Source organism: Simochromis diagramma, unplaced genomic scaffold, assembly GCF_900408965.1.
Source record: "Simochromis diagramma unplaced genomic scaffold, fSimDia1.1 OVJJ01000321.1, whole genome shotgun sequence".
Lineage (NCBI taxonomy): Eukaryota > Metazoa > Chordata > Actinopteri > Cichliformes > Cichlidae > Simochromis > Simochromis diagramma.
The window spans coordinates 11,979,105-12,003,300 of NW_024386772.1; the positions used below are offsets into that span (position 1 = coordinate 11,979,105).

General features: G+C 38.2%; 2 protein-coding genes and 1 long non-coding RNA gene across 4 annotated transcripts; 2 read left to right on the forward strand and 1 right to left on the reverse strand.

The window, feature by feature from the left end:
* The first annotated feature begins 1,261 nt into the window (after nt 1-1,261).
* On the forward strand, nt 1,262-11,935 carry LOC120744875 (ethanolamine-phosphate cytidylyltransferase-like). 2 transcript variants are annotated; one of them, XM_040049469.1, is made up of 13 exons: nt 1,262-1,574; nt 7,263-7,351; nt 7,767-7,928; nt 8,037-8,103; nt 8,189-8,273; nt 8,350-8,391; nt 9,367-9,499; nt 9,628-9,710; nt 9,789-9,866; nt 9,968-10,033; nt 10,122-10,187; nt 10,284-10,372; nt 10,575-11,935. In XM_040049469.1, the coding sequence occupies exons 1-13, from the start codon at nt 1,438-1,440 to the stop codon at nt 10,687-10,689; spliced, it is 1,212 nt and encodes a 403-aa protein (XP_039905403.1). In that variant the 5' UTR covers nt 1,262-1,437; the 3' UTR covers nt 10,690-11,935. The 2 variants fall into 2 exon arrangements, with proteins under 2 accessions (XP_039905403.1, XP_039905409.1); XM_040049475.1 differs by lacking the exons at nt 1,262-1,574; nt 7,263-7,351 and adding an exon at nt 7,135-7,220.
* On the reverse strand, nt 3,698-10,335 carry LOC120744909. The gene is made up of 3 exons (XR_005698490.1): nt 10,263-10,335; nt 5,616-5,682; nt 3,698-5,506 (listed from the first exon to the last, which is right to left on the reverse strand). It is a non-coding gene; the product is annotated as an uncharacterized LOC120744909 (long non-coding RNA).
* A 568-nt stretch (nt 11,936-12,503) lies between the features above and the next one.
* On the forward strand, nt 12,504-24,166 carry LOC120744891 (guanine nucleotide-binding protein G(o) subunit alpha-like). The gene is made up of 10 exons (XM_040049487.1): nt 12,504-12,641; nt 13,815-13,950; nt 14,042-14,133; nt 14,224-14,316; nt 14,930-15,090; nt 18,778-18,906; nt 21,453-21,582; nt 21,669-21,740; nt 22,445-22,532; nt 23,793-24,166. Exons 1-10 carry the CDS (start codon nt 12,603-12,605, stop codon nt 23,981-23,983), a joined length of 1,131 nt encoding a protein of 376 aa, XP_039905421.1. The 5' UTR covers nt 12,504-12,602; the 3' UTR covers nt 23,984-24,166.
* Nucleotides 24,167-24,196: the final 30 nt, after the last annotated feature.

Consider the following 24,196-nt stretch of genomic DNA (forward strand, 5'->3'; position numbering starts at 1 on the left):
GACTTATCAGAGTTGCAATCCCAGCTATAAGACAAATACTTAACACCCTTTCCTACCCTGATTGAAACATTCAAATCAGCTAAAGATGGAAGCCAGGGTATTGAATATAATGAGTAAAACTGTCTTGCAGGAGCATGCACCTGTTCAGAAATGTGTGGGCTTGGGTTTCCCTCTGCTGGCATATCAGTGTTAAAGCCTTTATATGATTTAACTGGGTTTCCCCCATAAGATGACAGCACTTCTAAACAGGAGGATTTCCCAGTGTTTACCAGGCATATAAAGTGAAGTCATTTAATTATGCAACGTTTTACAAAACAAATTTAACTGAGAAAACGGGAGTATGCTATAGACTTTGAGCACTTTGTCTTGTAGCCTCGTTACTACTGTGGTGCGGGGTAGGTGGTTAGTTTCTGTTATAACCCAACTATGTATATTAGGAGCACTTACAATCTAATGCATCGCTTCTGTAGTAAATCTTTAGCCATCCACCCAGGCATACATCTGTAGGTACTGTTGTGAAAATCTGCTGACAGTGCTGAGACCTTTATTGATATACTGCCCCTGCTAAATGAGCTTGGACAAGTCATTAGACACAGTACAACCCACAGCTAAAATCATCAAAGTGGAATGAACAGATGACACCATGATAAATATAACAGCTGTAAAGTGCAATATTTAGCGAGCTTGGATGCATAAGGATAATAAGGGGGAAAAGAAATAGTTGAAATTTGAGTAAACTACAGATTTATGAAATCAGATGGTCGTATTTTTTAATAAAATTGGCTGCTATAGCTTATTTAAAAATGTTTTTTTTTTATTTTAATGGGGAAAAAATAAAATATTACAGTGTCTACAAAATCTTTTAATCCTTACCTTTATTATAATTATTGTTATTTATGCAGAGATAATTGTGAGCAAAACAAAGTGTACTGGAGATATAGAGCAAAGCTTATCATGACCTCTCCGCTCATCAAAGACGCAGAGGCTGCTATTTTATATTGGAATCCAGATCTCGTCACCTGACGGTGGAAAACGCCGCTATTATGTAACAATGTGTCGGACGCGGCACCATCGTACGATGAGACCTCTGTCAAGTGAGCCTCAATAAACGTGGAGCTGTGAGCCAGATTTTTCAAAATAAAACCAACGCGCAGCGATGTGACACACCGGGTTTTATTAATGGTGTTCCTTTCCTCTCTGGTTCATCCGCGTTTTTGATCAGCTTGACGCAAAGGTCGTCGTGCGTCTCTGCGTCGCCGGTAGAGGAGGCATTGGCGCAACGCACTACTGCTGCTGCCTCGCCGCTGCTGATACAGACACCGGCTGTCCTGCTGAAACGGGACACGCACGAACCGACACGGTCCGGTAACCGCCTCATTTGACGAGAGTCCGTCTCCCGCTCCGGGCTGCAAATTCAGCACAGTCAGCACATCCACAATGATCAAGAACGGGCATCACCACAACCATCACCAAGTGAACACAGCAGCCGGGAAAGACGCAGGCACGACCCCGGGCGCTACAGCTTGCAGTCCGGAGAAGAGAAGGCGAAGAATCCGGGTGTGGTGCGATGGCTGGTGAGTTCTTAAATGCGTGATGAAGATACCACGGCATTATGGTTATGCTCACTGTTTGCATCGAGCACGTTTCATTGGATGTGGCAGCATTATACCTGCTGCTGGACAGGCCTGCTGCAGGTTACAGGACGCTCACAGCGCTGCTGCTTCATTCTTCACTGGTATCAGCATGCACACAACTTCTTGAGTGGGGATGCTGCTTAAAGTGTATATCCTGCTATCCGTCAATCACGTCATCATGCCCAGTTTTAGTGCTCTTCTCAGTAAGGACATTATTAGAACATCAGCACAGATGTGATCTTTGCAGCTGCCTTTGCTCATAACCATTTAACCGTGACCAGAGTCTGTAGAGTAGTTCACTTTATGCTGGATTTTGAAGAGGTCATGTGAGAAGCCAAGAGGACAAACCAAAGTAGTTAATTGATTATTATTTTATCTACTTACAGTTTACTGCGACTTCCTATCATTACTAGGTGTATTTACTGGTCTTGTAGCAGCGACCAGTTGGTATTGATCTTACTTTCATTTTAAAGATTTTTTTTTCTATGGAGTAGAAAAAGGAATTGTGTGTGTAAAGTATTAAATGGCAAAAAGAGGCAAGTGAAGAGTTTCTCTGAGAAACCTGAAGAATTACGCTTATTACAATCACATGTGCCTTAGTTTGGGTAAGAGGCAATTAAAAGAGAAACATCCCAGGACACTTATCCTTATCTTGACTCGGAATAACTAACGCCTCCTTAATGACAGCTGTAAAACGGGGTGTCTGCTTCTGTGTGACGTAATGGAATAATAAAAAATCATATCTGATTTATGATATCATTATTTGTGCATTCTGTTCATATGATCACAGATATGAATCGTAGCTCTTGTCTTGCAGAACAGCAAACGTACATGACAGCACAAAGTTCGATTTTTGCTTGCTCTGCTTCTTTAGCTCTAATGTCACACTTTTAAATATGATATATACAGTATACAGTACACAAACAACAGTCAGACTGAGAAGTAAAACAGTAACTCTGGTTTTAAATAATTTAATTAAGCTGGTGGTGTTAAAATATCCAAGTAAATCACTTAGCCCTCCAGTAAGAGCAGCTGAGCTCTGATAGTCACAGTTAATTGTCGTAACCAGTCATGCAACGAGCACAGAGGTGTTCAGTGTGAATCTGAAGTATGAAAATGTTATTTTAGAAGCACTCATGGTTGTTGGTCAGCCTTTTAGTATTTCAGACATGTCACCTTGGCACTTTTCGGTGAGCTCACAGTGAAGCTAACTCCCCTTCAGAGCATGTGCTGGGAATATCTGTTTGCCATCGCCAGCTCAACAGAACATAAAAAGTTGCATATTGATTGCTGAAGGTTTCTTTAGTAAAAGACACATTTGGCATTAATCCATACTCCTATATAACTATGGGTGTATTAGAGGGGTTATAGACTTATCCATGTCCATCCCAGAAACAATGGATGCAGATGGAATTTTGTTTGTGGTTCTCATGGAATTTGAAAAACTCGACAACAGCCCAGCCTTTTCCATTCCATTGACCTCCGTGTGAAAAAAACGTGGCTGTTCGCACCAAGGTCCGTAGCTTAAGAATAAACAGGGAGCATATTGAACTCTGTATTGAAGTCCGAGTTCTTAGAAAATGTGATAAAATGTTTAAAAAGAGCTGCAAACATTAGCTGATGAAGTGGAAAATATTTCACAAGAAATTTCTGATGTTAGCTGTTGTCACCTCCGCAAATGTGTGAAAATATAATGAAAAAAAGCCATATGATGAAGGTGTTTGTTTGTAGTTATAATGGGCATTTTCACTACAAATAGCACAATTAACTGAGCTTGCTGTCAAATGTCTCCACTGGTAGAAAGACCGAACTTTGATGGTGTCATGCTGCGGCGGCAAAATAGATGTTTTGAGTTTCTGTGTATGAAGGCAAGGATTATGGTGGCTTTCTCTTGTAGAAATCCTGCCATTTTTGTGTAGCTGTTTGATGGTATGTTGCAGAATATTTGGGATGCCGGAATATTAACCGGTGGGGTGAGCATGCACAGAGAGCCAATGCCAACAGAGCTCTTGTCATTAACCCCCTTAACCCCTCCAGCCCACACCTGCTCAGGCCGTCCACAGCTTGTGCGGCCGTGCCTCTCACTGAGCACATTGTTCCCCGAAGGCTGACTGTACAGTACATCGCCATGTTCCTACTGATATCCTGCTGTGTCAGCAATTTGTGAGGAAAAAGTCCAAGGAAAGTGCACATTCAGTTCAACTGCTGAGATATTTCTGACCCTGCACCGTCTTCTTCTCCCTTTTGTTTCTCTCTGTTCTTATTTGTCACTGTGAAAGAAGGTGACCGGGGCTAAAGATCAATTGTCAAACAGGCATCATCAAGGAAGAGTGTAAAGTCTATTTCCACTATCTGCTGAGGTACAAGCAAGACTGTAAAGTGGTTATTCAAAGCCTTTGTAAAGTACTGGTGTGTTCATTCATCCCAGGATTATCTGAGACTGTTGGTCCTGAGAGATAACCACTGAATTTTTAATCAGTCAGCCTCATAAATTGTAATCAGACGTTTACATACACTCATCATGGGCATGGATGTCAATTTTGTTAATTTTGTGGATTTAATGATTTCTTTGAACTTTTCTTTTTCCAGCATGTAATGATTGTACACTATACATCTTTAATTATTTATATTTTGGGCGCCAGATTACATTTATTTCATACTTTCTATGCATGTATGCACACATGCAGGTCAAATATATACATAAAGCCCCACTAATATTTGGCTAAATGTCCCTCAGCAAGTCACACGTTAACCACATGCTTCTGGTAGCCATCAACAAGTTTCTTCTATAATTGTGGTTGGAGATTTGAGTACTTTCCTTGACAGAATTTGTAGAGTTCATTTAAATTGATTGGTTTCTTGGCACAGATCTGCCTTTTAAGTCTAGTCCACAAATGTTCAATAGAGTTGAAGTCTGGGCATTGGTAAGGCCATTTCAGAAGCTCAGTGATAGCCTACTTTATTCTAAAACAAGTTTTGATGTGTTTAGAATCATTATCCCGCTGGAACACTAATTTGTCCAAGTTTCAACCATCTAGCTGCTGAGTTGAGATAAAGTTAAAGAATTTGGAGGGAGTTTTTTTCATTATTTTATTCAATTTGTGCAATGTACCAGTACCACTGGCTGCAAAACACCCCCTGAGCACGATGCTACCACCTCCATGCATGAAATTTGGTACGGTGGTACTCATCTTTACTCGTCCAAACTTACCCCTGTCATTGTGGCCAAACAGTTCAATTTTTGTCTTGTCTGATAATTAACCGTTTCTCCAGAAGGCATTTGGAGAAGTAGATTAGTCATCATCACTGCAGCTTCTCACATAGAAACATGCCTACGTGAGCAGCTGCAAATTTAGTTGAATTTGAATTTTTTCAAAAGAAACTGCCTGTTCTAGTGAAACATGTTCACTAACGAGAAGTTAATAGGTCTTGACTTGTCAAGTTAAAAGACATTATAGAACCTTCAGTACCACTAATAAGTTATTTGACTGTATTTATACTTTTGACCCTGTGTTGACACAACTCTGAAGTCATCAAAAATCTATGCTGTATTTTTCTACCCTGGAAAAAAGAACTGTTCAAAGAAATTATTAACAGCTCAAAATTAACATTCGTGTCCATACGAGTGAGTGTATGTAACACTGTTTATTCAGGTATTATACTTCTAATATCTCCTCTCATACACTGTGGCATTAGAGTCCATTTAAACCAAAGGAAGATGATGATCTTTACGGATCCACTATTTTCTACACTTTTGTACAGAGATGTTTGTTATTCATACTGAGAAGCTTAGGTGCAGTTTGGGTGTCTTCTAACAGAGTACACTAATTAATATTTCATCATCCTCCAGTGATACGCTTGATGATCCACTCCTAAAAAATACAAGAGGAATATGGTCACATGTTATAAGATAGTTTAGCACCTGTAAAAGCATTATTCCTGTCACTGTCCGGGTCTCAGTTTTCATCTCATATCATTCACCTCCAAATGCTCCCGTGTCACTTTCTCACGGCCAGTTCTGTTCCTTCAGCGCCTGCACACGTTGATCCTGTTTCCGCAGATTGGTAGCACATGACACAAACACAAAATTTATTCCTGATGAGTTTTTTTGTGTGTGTTCGGTTTTAGTGAGCAGTGATCACGATCAAAATTCTGGTTACTTTTTATAATTTCTTGTCAATGCTCAGTGCAGTGCAGGCTATTCGTAGCCTAGCTGTGTAGACTGACATCACAGAACAACACGGGATCTGTTTCTGCCCTGGCGGAGCTGTTTTCTTATTGATTTTTTTAGGATGCTATTCATAGTGCTGTTCTGGGATTTCCTCATGAGAATGCAAATGTGTAATACAATAGTGTAAAAAGTTTATATAAAATACAATAATGTTATTTTCTTTTGTCCATCAAGATGATCCCACACTGCTTCAATAATGTTGCAATCTGGTAATGGGAATGTCAATCTATAACTGATAGTCTTTTATTGTGGAGTTTTTTGGGGGGGATTACTGTCATGCAGAAACATTTAAAAGTTGCCAAACTAATTATTGCTAACTATTGCTTAAGACCCCTTTGGCTCAGTAGAAGCTAAACATAAAAAAAAATGAGGAGCGGCTCATTTAACGTACTTTAATCTTAATCCACCTCAGTTCATTTTCTGTGTTACCTGCAGTTTCCTTCATCAGAGTACATGCTTACTCCGTTGTTTATATCAGCGCCAACATATCGCATTCAGAGTAGATCAGAAAGAAAAACAGGATGTCAACTGTTGGCAGTAGTGATAGCAATGGAGGCCTAATGCCCATCTGTTCTCGATCACTATGCTAGATTACTGTGTTACAATCTTAGTGTCCAATATGTGTTAATCTAATTATGTACAGATGGCATCCTGCAAGGGGAGAAGAGGAAGCGAAACCACACACCCACTGACATTTTCTTTGTAATTTTTGAGACTTTGATTAAATATGTTTGTGGTTGATACCAACTGATTTATATTAAAAGAACCTTGTAAATGTATAAATACATACTAGTATTTTTTCAAATGTTATAATCCATGAATTAAAACTCCTTTTATTAATGCGCTTAATTTCACTTTAATCCGGAGGGCATAAAGACGATCCAAAAAAAGATTCAAAAGATAGTCAACATTGTTGTTTTCAAAATTAAAACGATCACGTATTTATCTGGTTCACCAAAAAGTTCTTGGCTTACTTGTTATGACGAGGAATAATAAAAGAAATATGGTATTTTGAAGAGGAGTTATGCAACGAACAGCTGCCAGATCTTCTTGCTCTAATTCAAGCTTGATGCTTTACTTCATCCCTCTAGACCAGGGGTGGGCAATTCCAGGCCTCGAGGGCCGGTGTCCTGCGGGTTTTAGATCTCACCTTGGGTCAACACACCTGAATCACATGATTAGTTCGTTACCAGGTCTCTGGAGAACTTCAGGACATGTTGAGGAGCTAATTTAGCCATTTAAATCAGCTGTGTTGGTTCAAGGACACATCTAAAACCTGCAGGGACACCGGCCCTCGAGGCCTGGAGTTGCCCACCCCTGCTCTATACACTGTACCTGACTACAAGGGAGCTTTTGTGAGTAATCATACTCTTCCTTCATGTGTTTTTCCTTTACAGCTATGACATGGTACATTACGGCCACTCCAACCAGCTGCGGCAGGCCAAGGCCATGGGAGATTACCTCATTGTTGGAGTACACACAGACAGTAAGGCTCAAAATAATGTACACATATATGTGTCCCTTACACATGTACATGTGTAACAGAAATCCTCTGTCTGCATTTGTTATGCATAGTCTAGCTTATACTATGCATTCTGCTATTTCTCCTTACCATAGCACCTGCAGGGCTTGTATATCTTCCTCAGTCCTGTCATTACCAGTCAGGCACCAGCTGCATCCACTGCACTTGGAAAGAGTTGTTGTGACAGTAGCAGGGCGCCTTAGCTGTGCCCCACCCTCCTGTGGTGCACAGAGTGCACTGGGGCACTCTGACATTGTGATAACACAGAATGCCTTGACGGTCAGGGCCGGCACAGATAGCAGCAACCTTTCTTTCAACTTAAGAAGAAATACATCTGCTGCGAGTGTCTCAATCACTCTACTTATTTTTTGTTTGCAAGGTGAGATTTCAAAGCACAAGGGTCCCCCAGTCTTCACTCAGGAAGAAAGATATAAGATGGTGCGGGCCATAAAATGGGTGGACGAGGTCGTGGAAGGAGCTCCTTATGTCACCACCCTTGAAACCCTCGACAAGTACAACTGTGACTTCTGTGTGCACGGAGGTATGGAATATCATCGCCCTACGCCCTTATTTAGACACGTAGCTGGAGTCGTAGGCAGCTGTATTTCTCTAAAGTTTAGAGAAGAACTCATGTATGCTGTTCTTTCAGACGATATAACATTAACTGTGGATGGAAAAGATACATATGAAGAGGTGAAGAAGTCAGGACGGTACAGGTGAGTTTTCCTTTCCAAATAAGCATAGCCAGGGTGGGATGTTTCTTTTTTTTTTAAAGTTACATACTGTGCCGTGATGTTACAGGGAGTGCAAGCGAACCCAGGGAGTTTCAACAACAGACTTAGTTGGCAGGATGCTGCTGATGACCAAAGCCCACCACAGCAACATTGTGAGTATCACCAGATTCTCTCTGTATGAGCTCAGATCAGAATACAAAGCTAAACTTCCCCTATCTGCTGTTTTAGGACACTTCAGACTATCAGGAGCACACAGATAACTTTGGAAAAGTAAGTAAATTTTCTACTTCATTTGATGGTTTCCTTATGAGCCAGTTCATATCAAAACTTCAGCTCAAAGTCAAGCCTTTCAGCTGGGTGTGTTTGACCAAAGATTGCTGGCTCTTTGACTTCCTCTTACTTAACTGTTTTGTTATTTAAGTAGCAAACTTTGGTGTTTGGACCAGATGTCAGAGATAATTAAATAAAGGTCTTTGATTTAGGACCCACTTTGTAATCAAGTGGAAGGCCTTTCCAGTCAATACTGAATGCCACTTCTGTTCTTTGGATGGGGAAAGTAACTCAGAGCCAGCATGCTGTGGCTCTAAACAGCTTCAAAGAAATAGAGGGTCTCTCCACATTTAAGAGTGGAAGAGTAATGCTGTGAATTTGGCGAGGAATGAATAAATGCATTCTGGATTTGTAGGCCTGCTATTGACCAAAGGTGACATTGACCACTTACACCACTGGGTGGCAGTGATGCAGCACAAGTTTAATTCTGGTCTCATATATAGGGGCAATGCTCAGTTTAGTTCAGTTCAATTTTATTTATATAGCAGTTGCCTCAAGATACTTTATGCTGTAAGGTAAAGGACCCTAGTGTCTTATAGGAAAAAAAATTCCCCAAATCTGACTTGTCCTGTCAGCAAGGTAATGGCGAGAATGAAGAAGCCCCTTTTAACAGAATGCAATCTGTTCTGAGGAAATGCTCAGGGCGTCACAGGAAGTCCCACAGCAGGCTCAGCCTATAGCAACATCTACCTGTAAACGTTATCAAAAGAACAAGTTTTAAGCCTAATTGTAAAAGTAGACACAGTGTCTGTCTGAAAATTTCAATTCTGGAGTTGTAATGGAACCACTGAAGAAAAGGTAGCATCAGAGAAATACTTTCTAGTCCCTGTTAATACTACCAGCTATACTGAAGTAAATCTGTTGTATTCCTACTTGTCACATTACACTTCTTTTTCTTCTTTCTTGATTGACCAGAAGGGCCATAGTCCCTGGACAGGGGTGTCTCAATTCCTTCAGACATCTCAGAAAATCATCCAGTTTGCCTCAGGCCAGGAGCCTCAACCTGGAGAAACTATAATCTATGTGGCAGGAGCCTTTGATCTCTTCCGTATCCTTTGTTAACCTCACAATAATTGCTAGAATTTATTATACACAAACCTTTTTTTCCCCTTTAAATCATAAAACAGTTGCTACGCAATAGTATTTGGAATGCATTCCTGACTAGTCTCCTACCAGACATTGGCCATGTGGACTTTCTGGAAGCCGTGCATAAGCTTGCAGAAAAGCCTTACATTATAGTGGGGCTACACTTTGATCAGGTCAGTATTTCTATATCTTTGTGAGACATTTACTGCCTCCTTTTGAGATTTCTCAATGCTTGCGTTTATATCATTCAGGAGGTGAATCGCTACAAAGGGAAAAACTACCCCATCATGAATGTCCACGAGAGGACTCTCAGCGTCCTGGCTTGTCGAGTAAGTTCTGTTTAAACTTTATCAATCAGCACAGAACAATGAAAGTTCATTGATTATAAATCTATGAATTATATTCTTTTTTTTTTTTTTGGTTTCTACAGTATGTGTCAGAAGTGGTGATCGGTGCACCGTTTGCTGTCACAAAAGATTTGCTGGATCATTTTAAGGTACGTGCACACGCTATAATTAACTTTTATCACTGCATAGGTAACAGGAAGAAGTAATACAGTGAAACACGTGACTTAATTTCCACAGGTGGATCTCGTTTGCCACGGAAAGACAGAAATATATCCCGACAAAGATGGATCTGACCCTTATGCTGTAAGACTCCCACAAATATGCTGCGATTTTTTTTTAATTTTTTTTATGAAAACACATATATAAGTGTTTACTTACAGTTTTTCCTTTAATACTCAGGAGCCCAGAAGAAAAGGGATCCTGCGCACTGTTGACAGCGGGAACAGCCTCACTACGGACGCCATCGTGCAAAGGATAATCAAAAACAGGTAAAACAATCAGATGTAGTAAATTTATCGTACATCTTGATGCAATCATGGTATCTTTTAACCTGGAGTTAGTTAACATTTACAGTTACATTAGTTCGATTAACGAGCAGTCGAACAGGTATACCTAATAAAGTGGCCAATGAGTGTATATTTGTTTGAAACTAGGCTTACTATATATTACTTACACTTTCCCTTGACTCAGGTTGCTGTTTGAGGCGAGGAACCAGAAGAAAGAGGCCAAAGAGATTGCAGTGATCGAAGCCATGAAGAGACTAGAGGAGGAAAAGACTAAAGAAAGAGCACAGGCTGTGCTGTAGGCACCTCCAGCTAACAGTGACATATTCAACTAATATAAACTCATGTACATTATAATCAACCCTTTTGTAAGTGCTATGACACCCTCCACACCTGATCCTGGCTAATATCAGTAGTCTTAACAGCAGCCCCTTCTTTGACGAGGGTGGCGTAACCTGCTGTGGGATCATCAGGTATTAATATAGTGTGTTACGAGGGTTTGTTAACATGTTCTGCATATGCAATTATATGTTTGTGTCAGTCAACAATCGCACATGCAAATGATAAGATATATTCAAAGTTTGGAGGAAGATGTCACTATATATTCAAATGTCTATTTTATGTCATTTTTAATTCTCAAAATACTTTTTTCCTATTTAAAAAAAGGCATTTTATCTTATTTCTTGGGCATATGCAGTGTGAGATCTTGCGATGTGATTTGATTTGTCATTTCAGCGGGACAGATGCTGCTGTTTAGCCCAGCAGTGGGCTAGCCTCACAACTAATCGATTACACTGTGTGTGTCTGTGTGTATTATAAAGTGACCGCAGGCTCATGGAGGACGCTGAAAAACACTGGAGAATCAGGAGATAAATCTCATTGCTTCTCTTTTCTGTACATACCAGATTCTGTTTCAGACAACACTGACTACTCCGGAATTTAAAGAAACATTTTTAATTTAGTTTTTTGTTCCGTTTCTTTTTCGAAACTTAAAAAATGCACATAATTGAGATCTGAACTGAACATCTGGACTTTTGTGTGCAGTAGCTCTTTTTTTTAACCAACACGCTACACATTTATTCTGATATACTGTTTAAACCTTTAGCTTTCACAGTATAACTAGAAGACTATGGCAGATGCTCAGAGTTGTTGAGTTGATCGTGCAGTCTCAATTTAACGTCTGTCTCTATATCAAACAGGATTAAATTATATATTTTTTGTAGATGTATATTTTACTCGCCTCCTCTCCATTAATTACTGTATAGATGTTTTTGCATCGTTTCAGAAACATAATGATATGTCTGTATGTGTGTTTGGAATGTATTAAGTATAGGCTATAATCTTTATGTTACATATGCTGCAGAAACCGATTAGGCTGCAGTATATTATTGCTGATAATAAGAATTTATTCTGAAAAGCTGTTTGCTGTCTTCTTTGTCTTTCATGCACACTGTGTGATTTGTCTTCACCTCTAATTTGATTCCTTAGTTTAAGAGGCGGATGATGAAGCCGCACATTAGTCACATTATAAAAAGGGTAGAGTTATGTTTTGGACACAGAAGTGACCTTTGATTAGAGAGACAGAAGGAGATAATCTGATCTTAATTTTGCCACATCTGAGTCACACAGAGTTCGCTAAATGTCAAACCGTTAATTTGAGATTATTAATAGCAGCTGATTAGCGCACAGCAATGTGCTGTAAGCTTTCAAAAAACATGTTGTGGAAGAAAGTTTGATAAAAACACATTTAAACTGGAGGCATGAAGCTGAAATAAGAACATGTTCTAATTTTGATCATTACTAATTACGATGTTTTAAAGCAGGAGTGGACAATTCATTTTTTCAAAGGTCCACATGAGAAACTGGGACTGCTGCGGAGGTTCACGACAATAAGTCAAATGTGCTTAATTTCATCTTTGTATAATCTTATAAGCCAAACACTCATTTCTCAAGTGGCCTCTTGGGAAAATGAACAGCTCACCTCAGCCTTAAAGGAATACACCGCATACAGGTCAGTACCTATAGCTTATTTAGTTGGGTGTAGCGCGTGACCCTCTAAGAAAAAGCTAGCATGAACGCGGCGCGCATTCTGAAAGACAGAGGCACGCACGTGGCCCTAATTAAAGCCAATTAGCCATTCCGTTTGTTTTTATCACCCCAACGAAAAATAGCTTCGGTTTATCACCATCCCAGAGTGACCAGCAACAACGCAGAGATGTTTTCATGTCTAACTGTACTGCCAGCCCCACTGCAGGTGAGTCATCGTTTCATTTAAACAACTCAAGACCTCTTAAAAATAGAATATACAGTCATTGGTTTGACCCATTTAGACATTTGGCGGCAGTGAAAGTACTTTCTTCTGCGCCTCTTCTGTTAGCTGAACTGCGATCACTTATCCTAAAGTGACCCAACACGCACACACATACACAAAACACAAAAAAATTAGAGGGGAAAAAACGAGTCATTCTTTAATTGCGGGGTATTTCCTCTCCTAGTTTTGGATTTACAATAACCCATGCACTAAACACTAAAACCTATGTTTGTTGTATAAATTACACACGTCCTCAGACATGTAAACGTGGTTGTTGAAAAAGTTCTCAAAATTTTAATTTGTTTTTCTTTCAAAAATACGAGCTAACTTTTGAGAACGCCCCCCCCCCCCCCAAAAAAGAATGTTCCAACTTGATAACTAAAATGCATGTAAAATATAACGATTAAGGTATAGAAACTTTTGTTTTGAATATTTGAAATGTTTCTTAAAACTGTTAAAAACGTGTCACCAAACAAAGCCTGCCCATCTGTCTGTCTGTCTGTGACAACCCTGTTGACATAAATATAAAACGAACATTACAAAATTATCTTTATGAAACATAAAATATTATTAAACAATATTTCTGTGGTCCAAAGTATTTATCACATTTATTTATAATAAATATATATAATCATATATATTCCACCTCTGTAATATTCCTTGTCAATATTCTTGATATTTATAATTGAGCAATTTGTATATATTAGTGCTATTTCTTAAATTTGTAACTTGTTACTTAATTAGTTTAGTCTGTTACTGTAACCCACATAATAATTTCCTGAGGGATTGATAAAGTATTCTGAAATAAATATGTGATTAATTTATTATTATTATTATTATTATTATTATTGATTTTTTTTTAGTTTATTATTCACTATATCAGTTTGCATAATGTGAAATAAAATAATACCCGTTTTCTTATTTCACAAAGGTTTGAATAGTGTATTTGAGGAAAGAAAATGAAAGAAATAAAAAGAAAAGTGACTGTTGAAAAGTTGGGCAGTATAAGTTTTCTTATCTAAAATTGAATAAATGAAGACATGAAGTATGAAGTGTTAAAGTGAAAGGTGTATCTTATACATTATAATTTGCATATTGTTTTCTCTCTCTCATTAGCTGTGCCTGGGAATGTGCCTTCACAAGGATGTTGCAGAGGAGCATAAAAAGGCAAAAGTCCAAAGCTCTAAAATAGAACGGGACCTTCACAAACATGCCAGCATGGAGAATAATGTGGTCAAAATCCTTATGCTCGGTATTTATTCATATATGTATCAGTTATATATATTTTTAGTTACGTTTTGGCAAATTAAAATTAAATTAATTCTTCGATTTGTATGTGTCAGGTGCTCCAGAGACTGGAAAGAGTACAATTGTCAAACAGATAAAGATAATCCATAATCATGGATTCTCCCAACAAGAGCTTATAAGTTTCAAGGTAAAACAAGTTATCTGTCCTGCCTAAAGGCCAAAACAACTTTGTAGGTGGCAGATAAATGACAAAATGTCTTTGACATGTTTCACTCAGCCTGCAGTACTGGACAATCTTCTGACCTCTATGAAGACTGTTCTGCAAGGCATGGGGACACTGAGGATAAACCTTGCTAACAAGCAGAATAAGGTGAGATTAAGAGGTCTTTGTAGTCCATTTTAATTGCAACTCCTCTTCCCTGCACTAGATGACAGTCTCTATCCATACACAACACAGCATCAGTACAGAGGACTCATTATAATCCACTCTTTAACAAAGAATGAAATGATGCAAATACCTTAATGTATAGTATCAAAGCACATAAAACAGTCTGAGTTCATGATGCAATTAGATGAGCCTGTGAGCACAATTATGATGGCAAGAATGGATTTTAAGGCCATATATACATAGGTGTTCCAAGATATCGTCATATAAAATATCCTGCCACTGTTCACGTATAAATGCCAGATAAGTCAAGTCAAGTCAAGTCAAATTTATTTATAGAGCACATTTAAAAACAACCAAAGCTGACCAAAGTGCTGTACAGTAAAAATACAGATAAAAATACAATAAAACACAATTTCGTAGTAAGATAAGCCTATTTAGTATTAAATAGATCGAACAAGAACAAGGTAGAAGACTCTGGAGTCCAGGCGTTACAGATTGGAGGCAAAAGATCGTATTTACTCTAATGCCAAAATAAATCTAGTGTCTGCTTTTTTTTTCTTTCTTTTTTTCCTTTTAACAATATTGTCCCTATCAGGATCATGCTCGCTCCATCCTGTCCTGCAGCCAGTGTTTAGGGGACGATCAGGAGCTCCTTCCTTTTATGGCTCATGCTTTCTGTGCACTTTGGTCCGACCAAGGAGTCCGAGCAGCTGCAGCCCGAGGATACGAGTTTGGGCTGAACGACTCTGCTCTCTAGTAAGTAGATTGACATTAAGTGACTTTATGTTGCACAACACGACCAATTATGATTGATGGTGGCAAATGTCATGGGAAATTGCCCAGTAAGAAGCATAGCGTCACATCTTGCCAATACAGAGCTACGGTAAAGAGAGCGCTGAGAATAACTTGTGCTCAGGAAATGATTTCTGTGACATTTGTGTAATAGGCTTAATTGGACCACATTTAAAAAACTGTTTGCAGAGATCCAGGGAGATGAAAATTAGAGTGGCGCAGATAAAACAAACACAATTAATGTCTGAGTTTTCTTGTTTGAGAATCCAAAGATGTGTATGAAGTTGCAGTTTCACTATCTTGGAGTATGATTCAGTGGTGACATAACTTTTTCTGGATTTGATAAACTGTGTGTGTTTTTAGATATTAGATTACAGCTAGTATGTTTTCAAAACAATTTATTTATTTATATTATGATTATTATTATTATTATTATTATTATTATTATTGAAGTGGTCAGAGCGTGTCTTTTCCCTATTGTTGTCCTCAGGTTGTACAAATGTAGATGCTCAGTTAAAAACAAAAAGCGAGCTGTGGCAGCTACAACTGCAGCCTGTAAAATGTCATGAATCCTACATGACTACTCAGCATAGATGATTTGTGTGTTGTGTCATCAGGTGAAGTGGGAATTGTTAATGTGAGTGTGGAATATGTTTTAATAAATGGCCTTATTGTTTTTCCCTGTAAGTGCAGTTATGAGACCCCCTCTCACATGCGTGATATTTTATTTAGTAAATATCTGATATTCCCCGGGCAGCTTGCTAAATTCTGATTATTATGTAAAGGCAGTTTGTTTTGCAGTCATTGTTGAAATCGTTCTTAATGCATCACTGTGACCCAATAAACAAATCAAATTGTAATTCATGTTTGATTTGAAGGTTCATGACATACGTTTTTGCATTATTATTGACTACTAGTATTAAAACATGTCTCTTTCAATTATGGCTCAAAGTTCATCTAGACATGTACTGTGACTACTTCAGTTCGTTTATTTCTCTTACAGAAAACGCTACGTTCAGATAAACTGATTTAACTTTCTGGGAGTTCCTTACCTGGATAGTTGAGCATAGATCAAGATGCCTTTAATGACCTCTCCTTCAGCCTGAATTAATAGTGGAGTGTAAGTTGGTCATTCATTAGGATGTCTCTTGAATTTTGTGACTTATTGGCTTAAATTGCAGGTTACTCTTATTTAAAGACCATAAGACTGTGTACTGTGGTCAGTGTTGGTTACATGGTCTTTTAAATCGAAATTTCTTTAGTAATTTTTATCTTTGAATGTAGAACAAATGGACTGAATAGAAGCTGTTATCTCAGAGGGAAAGGCAAGTAGATCTGTCGAGATAAAGTTTCTTTCATGTGGCCAGTCTCAGAGATTTGTGACGGCTTCATTATCAGAACTCGGACTTGAGAGCTGGAGGATAACGTGAAACCCGACTGCCTCTTTGTCTATGTTTTCACACTGCTGGACCCTGCATTGATTTCTCCCTCCGGAAATGTTGGATTGGACTATTGTGATACACTTGACTCCCCCCCCCCCCCCCCCCCCCCGGACCTAAATGTGTAAAATGACTTCTGATATCAGCTTTGGCGTCGGATGAACTGTTCATGTTGCTAAATTGAAATTTGCTGTTACTACAAAGTAACTATTGATGTAACTGCTTTTTAGAAACAGATTCTAATCAGCACTACTTTATATCAACTTGAATTTGTTGGTGTTGTGATTGGTTTAACAACTAGCATGTATGGTGAGCGAGCACATGGCCGAGTAACTTGGACCTCTGTGAAAGCAGCATTAATTCTGAAGAGTCACCAGGTTTTTGGAACAAATGGTTATTTTAACATGACGTAACTAAAAACTGCATTCTTTGCAAATTGTGAGCAGCATGGCTCCACAGTAAGAGCAGGGTGATAAAATAGCCTGCCTGTTGTCCAGGCCTGTCTGGTGCATTATTAAATGGTAAGAAAAACAGTCTAACAAATCAAGTGAACTGATGAGGACCTCAGAATGGAGAAATGTGCTTTTAAAAATTGCAGCAATTTCTTTCCATCATTCAGAATTTGGATAAAGTCTGTTTGTCCATTAGACTTTCACAAGATTTCCAGAAGAGCTTCAAACTGTTAGAGCAGGACCTTTAGGAACATGCATGAATTAAAATCAAGATGTCTAAAACCCTTATTTTTAGCTCCTTGTGTATATAAGTGTTGGCATGTTTATTTTGTTTGTGTGTCAGAAGCTTCAAAGTGCAGAAAGTAGAGTCTTCAGAATTCCTGATGTTTTTCTGTTAGTTCCTAGGGTGTCTTACTTTGGAAGATGACTTTGTGAACACTTTTACTTTAACATATGTTGACCCCAAAAAATAACTGCTGGGGAGCGGCGTGCGCTTCTACAGTATGACGGATGTGAGAGAGCTGCAGCCATAAATATCCATGCCTGGTTTACAGAGACTCTCCTCCATCTGCATTCTAGTTGGGCTTGTTCTCAAACTTCATCTGTGCTCCAAAGTTTTCTTTTTGTTACTTATTCTGACTTTGGATATGCGAGTATCTCAGCATGAAATTTAAAATAATCATGAACTGACTTTTCTTCACTTGTCTAAATCAGTTTGAACAAATATGTTACAGGTATGTGGTATTACAATGGTTTAGTTTGGTAAATACTTGACAGCGGAATATAGTTGCTGTGTTGGAATAATAATTTAAATGGAACAGTAAATTGTTTGTACCTATAATTAATGATAAAAAAAAACAAGTTACCATATGCCATAATAACATGGCCTGTTTAGAAACACAAAGCAGCATTTTAAAAGGCTAAAAACACTAGCTGCCAATTCCTTAAACTGGCTGTACAGTGGGAAGTTTCTATTGATGTTTTACTGACATGTGACTACTAACCACATGACGTTAAGTTTCCCCCATTTTGGTCACATGACAAGCTGAAGAAGTGAAGAAGGGCCCAGTTACACAAGATATAGAGTGGTCCACGACCATCTGGCAACCATGGGTCATGGGGAAATGAAAAATGAGGCATGACTCCCATTAGCTGTGAGTGATTGCTGGAGACTTTATAGCAGTCACTAGGAAAATGATTGCTAAAGCTTGATCGCATATCCGCCCACCCACCAGCAACCACCTGTTGCTGGGAAAAACAAACTATATTCCCCAGCTGATTGGAGAAAATATTTTTGTGATTGCTTTTGTTGCTAACACTTTGTTGTACTTTAAATGGAAGTAATGGACTTGTCTAGAAACACTGTCCAGCTACTCTGAGCTGTAGTACAACACAAACAGGAAATGGAAACGGTTTGCCTTCAAAATAAAAGCTGCACCTTTACTACCACTTGGCAAGTAGTTGCTAAGTGTCTACAGACAAAAATGAAAAACTATAGGCAGCTGTGTCAGTCTAAGATTTTGGTGCAGCGGCTTTTTTGCAACCAGTTTTACCCAGTGATAGCAAGCAGCCTCTAGAACCATTGCCAAAGCAGTTGGGGAATATGCATTTTTCACCTGCAATTGGTGGTTGTATCATGTCCAGTCACACCTACATGTACAATGTAGGTGTGATCTCATACAAACTAAATTTTGGCAAAAAACAGTGACTTGTAGTCTGAAGTCATGTTCCTTCTCCTTTGTTCTTTTCCCTTCCTCCAGTTTCTTTGAGAACATGAGTCGAATCATCGCACCAAACTACGTTCCCACAGATGCAGATGTTCTGAGAGTCAGAGTGAGGACCTGTGGAATCATTGAGACACAGTTTCAAGTTGATAAAACTGTGTTTCGGTAAGACACAAAGTCCAAATACGACAGTGCAAAGATTAAATAACTGTACCTGTAATACTTTTCCTTTTTTTATTTTTTTTATTTAATATTTTATTTTTTGAAACAGTGCTTTAGAGTGGACCACTGATTGCCTGAAAAAAATCTGAATCACATTTAAGATTTACTGTTTGCCACTTAATCTCCCCTGTGCTCAGTGAATATTAAAACTATTTTACCTCACTATACTTTCAAGAGACGGTTGAACTCTTTGCATGTTTGCATAAACCTTTGTTATCACTGAATGAACTCTTTTATTCCCTTAACACTCTTCCAACACAAACAAAATTAGGAAATCTGGATTAAAAATCGGCCATTAAACTTAAGCCTGATGAATCAAATCCCTGCTCTCACACACTGCAATATGCTGCTGTGTACAAATATAGACCAAAACCGCACATGCAGCTGAAACAACACTCATGGACTATTTAAATAACACGGGCTGTTATTTAAATAGCAGCCCGTGTGCATTAGTCAATGCACTACAAATATTTTATGTTACATAGATTAGAGGTCTTTCATCTTTAGAAGATAACATTTTATGTAGTTATAAAAGGACTCTAGATATTGATGCATAACCACTAAAGACCAATCTGATGACTTATGTCAGGAATGTTGTAGTTGCACATAAAAAGGAATAAAATATACCAGTGATGCTTTAAAGAAAGCTGTGATTTGTTGTTGTAGATTGTGTGCTTGTGCACAAATGCATTATTGGACAGCCGAGTAATGACTGAGTCAAGGAAATGGGCATCGAGAGCGCCATAAACTGCAACAAAGGCATCCAGAATTAAAGTGGTGGAAATTACTGGGTCATAGTTTTTATGAAACTGCCTGAAGGCTGATAGTTTCAGAGATTTTTAACACAAAACCAATGTAACTTTAGCACACTGTGCTAAATAGTGATAGATTATCTACTTGTGACTGTTATTTGTTGAAAAGTTAAGAAATGAATCAATATTTCCTGCATATCAGTTTGAGGTTATCGAGATGCACTCTGTCCAACCTCATGAGCAATTCTGAGTGAAGGCAGGTGGCTTCCTGGCAATGAATCAGTCTTGAAATATGGAGGACTTTACTCTATATTCCACTCAATATTCCAAAAGTATTAGCAGAAATATAGAGAAAGTTAGCTATGAATCATTGAAATCCCAACTTTCTTTCCCATAACTCTTGTTTTTCAGAATAACCAGGCATTCATGATGCCTCCTGCCTACTTTCCCTTCACTGTGATTCTATTCGGTCTGTGGGTCACAAACAGAATCATACCAAGACTTGAATATGAATATTTTATATACTGTAGCTGCTTCGAGGACCGTAGTGTCACCCTTCAGATTTTTTCCTGTTCTTCTTGATAAAATATGAATAATATGAAGTTACTAAATTATAGTTTGTAAACTTTAAATTTGATATCTGAATGCACACAATGAAAACTGAAATATTGTTTAGATTCAATTCTCTGAACTTGTTTATCGCACAGTGCTTTTGTGTTTTCAACCAGTCTACGAGGTGACATTGGTTCTACTAGCTGCTTCTAGCTTTTTACTCAAAATGCAGTTGCAATGGACGCAGGAAAAAATCTCACCAAATTAAGGAAGCATACTGCTTTTTGTAGCAGGTGATATGATATCACTGTTGTTCAGTGGTTTCATTTAAATTTATTTCATTAAATTCATTTAAGTTTTCTTGTCTTGTGTTCTGTCTTTAAATTGATCTTAAATGCTTTTTTTGTTTTATAATGAATATTTTGTTGCCCTGCAAATATGGCTAAAGCAGACTGAGTCAGTCCCATCTCTTTTGCTGAACTCAGTGTTTAAGTTGTCTATATCTAGTTCTGATCCTGTTCTTGTACTTGATGGGGAAAAGCCATAAAGAGCCCTCTTTCCATTATAAATGATGGCTTTTCTGTCCTCACTACATAAACTACTGCTGTCAAATGCCACTGTTAAAACTTATTGTCACCCAGCTTGTTAACGCTTACTCTTGACCAATGGGGTAAATGCTTCATTGTCTCTGACATGAAGACGGCAATCATAGCACCCCAAAATGGGAACTCATTACCTGTGTCACCAAGACCCTTCACTTCACTTAGTGCAGAGTCTTGTTGAGATAAATTGCTCCAATAATTTAAACGGGTGAAATGTTATTTCTGAGTGTCGAGCACGCTGCCGTATGAATTGGGTGCTTATCCAGAGCTGCACAATGAGGCAAGTCAGCTGCTGGTTTGATTTGTAGTGAGACACTTCCTAACCTAAAAAAATGAAGTAAAACTACTTATACAGATTGTTGCCTCTGCTTCTCCTAATTAACTTATTTGCATAATGGCATTCCTTCTAAATAAATTGTATCATTTCTAAATATGAAATGTTCTCAGGCGACTTTATTTCAGAGCACCAAGGCCTTAGCAATTTAATTTTGAGCTATAAAATATGTAAAAGGTAGTGATTACTCTATTTCCCAACTTGTTTTTTTTTTTCTAAATAAAGCTTAAAGTTTTTTCTTGTTGACAGGCTGTATGATGTCAGAGGCCAGCAAAGTGCGAGGAGGAAGTGGCTAAGCTGCTTTGAAGGTATTCAAGCTGTGGTGTTTGTTGTGGCCCTCAACAGCTATGATATGACACTACTGGAGGATCCTTCTGTGGTATGTTGTTACAAACTGTGATTAGAAATCTCTACAGCCAGTGGATTTTGCTCAGTTGGAGTTAAAATTGCCGCTTTCCTGATTAGAATCGGCTGCAAGAAAGTCTTGAACTTTTTTCATCAATCTGCATCCACACGGTTTTCCAGCAAACCACCATGGTAAGTTTTTGCAGTTTGAGTTTCTTTAACCCTTTATTGGATCATGTTCTTCCTACCATTAATTGATTAAAGGGTTCAAATGTTATATTTGAAAGTTGGATATTAGAGTTGTGCCGTGTTTTAAACTTTGTGGGAATGACTGAAGGACTGTTTTGTTCATTTCTAGTATACATATTAGGCATACAAAGTCTGAGATGCAGGATATTTCATTTAGTTAAAGAAGCTGCGAGGACTGTTTGAGAGACGCTGCGTTTAGTTTTCTTTCATACTGAGAATGTCAAATTGTTTTTATGAGCAAAAATCAGCCATCAGCACCTGAACTTAATACAATTGAAGGATTTAATTTTCTTTCAATTTGAATCATTTCTGCATGATTGTGTGTTAAAACTGAACAACCAATTATAGTGTTACACAAGAAATGTGAAGAAAATCTATTTAGATGGTTAGAATTATGACTTCATACTGACTGTAGCTGATTTGGATGGATCTGAACTTGCATGTATTGGCATACCGGTTTTTGCATACCAGTGATTTTAATGCTGCTGAATGTTCAGATATTTTTCTTTCTTTAAAATGGACCTCAAGTGTATGAACAGTTGCTTTTGTAGATATTTGAGACTGAGAGTCATGTTGTTGAAAATCCCAGTGAAGAGGTTTCAGCAGGAATAATTGTATTATTAACACTCCTTATTTCTCTCCTACAGATTCTGTTCATGAACAAAACGGACCTTTTCCGGGAAAAGATCCTAAAATCTGGAAGACACTTGAGACTTTACCATTCTAGCTATAAAGGTACATTATAGAAACCCTCCACCCACTTTTCTTTTCTAAATGTCTTTTTAAGACATATGAAGGAATTAAACCTTTATGAGAATTTTTTTTTTTTTTTTTGTGAACTACAATTCCAAGAGAATTAATTTGCAACACAACACACCCACACTCTCAACCGCTAATATTTAGCTGCTTGCTAATGCCAATATCTAACCATCCAATCACATGATAGCATTTTATTGCATTTAGTATGTGTACATGGTTAAGACTTCATGCTGAAGTTCAAATTGAGCATCAGAATCAAGAAGAAAGTTGATTTGAAGTGACAGAGTATTTCAGAAACTGCTGATCTTCTGAGATTTTCACACACAATTTTTAAGCTTCACACAAAATGATCTGAAAAGACAAATTATCCAGTAAGCATCGGTTCTCTGGGTAATGTCAGAGGAGAATGAGCAAACTGCTTCAAACTGCTAGGAAGGAAAAGAACTTCAAATAACTGTTATTTAGCAAAGACGTGCAGAGGAGCATCTCTGAATGCACAACATGCTTGCACATGGGGTCATCAAAATTGGACAATTGAAGGTTGGAAACGATGCCTGTCTGCGTCTCGATTTCTGCTGCAAAATTGAGATGGTAGGGTCAGCATTTGGCATTAAAAAAACATGAAAGCCTTTTAATGTTCAGGCTGGTATAATGGTGTGGGGAATATTTTCTTGGCACACTTTGGCCCCTTGGTAATAATTATGTACTGTTTAAGTGCAACAGCCTACCTGGGTATTGTCACTAAATGTCCACGGTGTATCAATCCTCTGATGGCTGCTTCCAGTAGGATAATATCGTTAGCTTCATAGCATAAGTGCCTAAGTCATTTTTTGGTCAAATTGAGATTTTTGCCTAACTTTACTCCCCTACCACTGCTGCATCATCCTTTTTCTTGTTTTCCGAAAACACAAAAAACTGACTTAGGCACTTATGCTATGAAGCTAACGATATGTCAAACTGGTTTCTTGAACATTACACTGAGTTTACTGTATTCAAAAGACCAGGTCTCAATCCAATAGAACACCTTTGGGATGAGGTGGAACAGGAGACTAACATCCTGGATGTGTAGCTGACAAATTTGCAGCAACTATGTGATGCTGTCTTGGCCACATTTCAGGTCATTTAAAGGAAGCTCTTAGTCCGTTTGGGGATTATGAAGAAAAACAAAAAAATGCCTGGTTTGAAATGTACTGATTAACCTTTGCGCAGTTAATTCTTTTTCTCCTGCTATCATAGGTGCTGATGGTGATGTGGATGCTGCAGCCCACCATATCACTGCAATGTTCTCAGCATGTAACAGCAACCCTGACAGGCCTGTGTACCACCACTTCACCACTGCCATAGACGCCACAAGCGTACGGGTGGCATTTCATGTGGTCGTTGATCAGATTATGAGGGGGAACCTAGAAGCTGTTCAGCTTGTTTAAGTCTTCTGAGACTCTTTAAATTGTTTTAAGTCATTCATTGCTGTAATTTCTCTGTAAATTCTCATGTGTGCTTTTGTCTTTTAGAACTTCAAAATCTGATGAAGTAACACTATTTAATTGTTCTTTTTCCTTTCTGACTTTATAACATTTTAAATAAACATATGCTTTTTAAGCATGTCTGATCATTTTATAATTTGGCTCTTTTCTTCTTAC

Coding starts and splice junctions, on each gene's coding strand:
- LOC120744891 (XM_040049487.1), top strand. CDS start 12,603: ATGTTTTCATGTCTAACTGTACTGCCAGCCCCACTGCAG. Junction 12,642..13,814: donor TACTGCCAGCCCCACTGCAG/GTGAGTCATCGT, acceptor CTCTCTCATTAG/CTGTGCCTGGGAATGTGCCT. Junction 13,951..14,041: donor GGTCAAAATCCTTATGCTCG/GTATTTATTCAT, acceptor TGTATGTGTCAG/GTGCTCCAGAGACTGGAAAG.
- LOC120744875 (XM_040049469.1), top strand. CDS start 1,438: ATGATCAAGAACGGGCATCACCACAACCATCACCAAGTGAACACAGCA. Junction 7,352..7,766: donor TGTTGGAGTACACACAGACA/GTAAGGCTCAAA, acceptor TTTGTTTGCAAG/GTGAGATTTCAAAGCACAAG. Junction 10,034..10,121: donor ATTTGCTGGATCATTTTAAG/GTACGTGCACAC, acceptor TAATTTCCACAG/GTGGATCTCGTTTGCCACGG.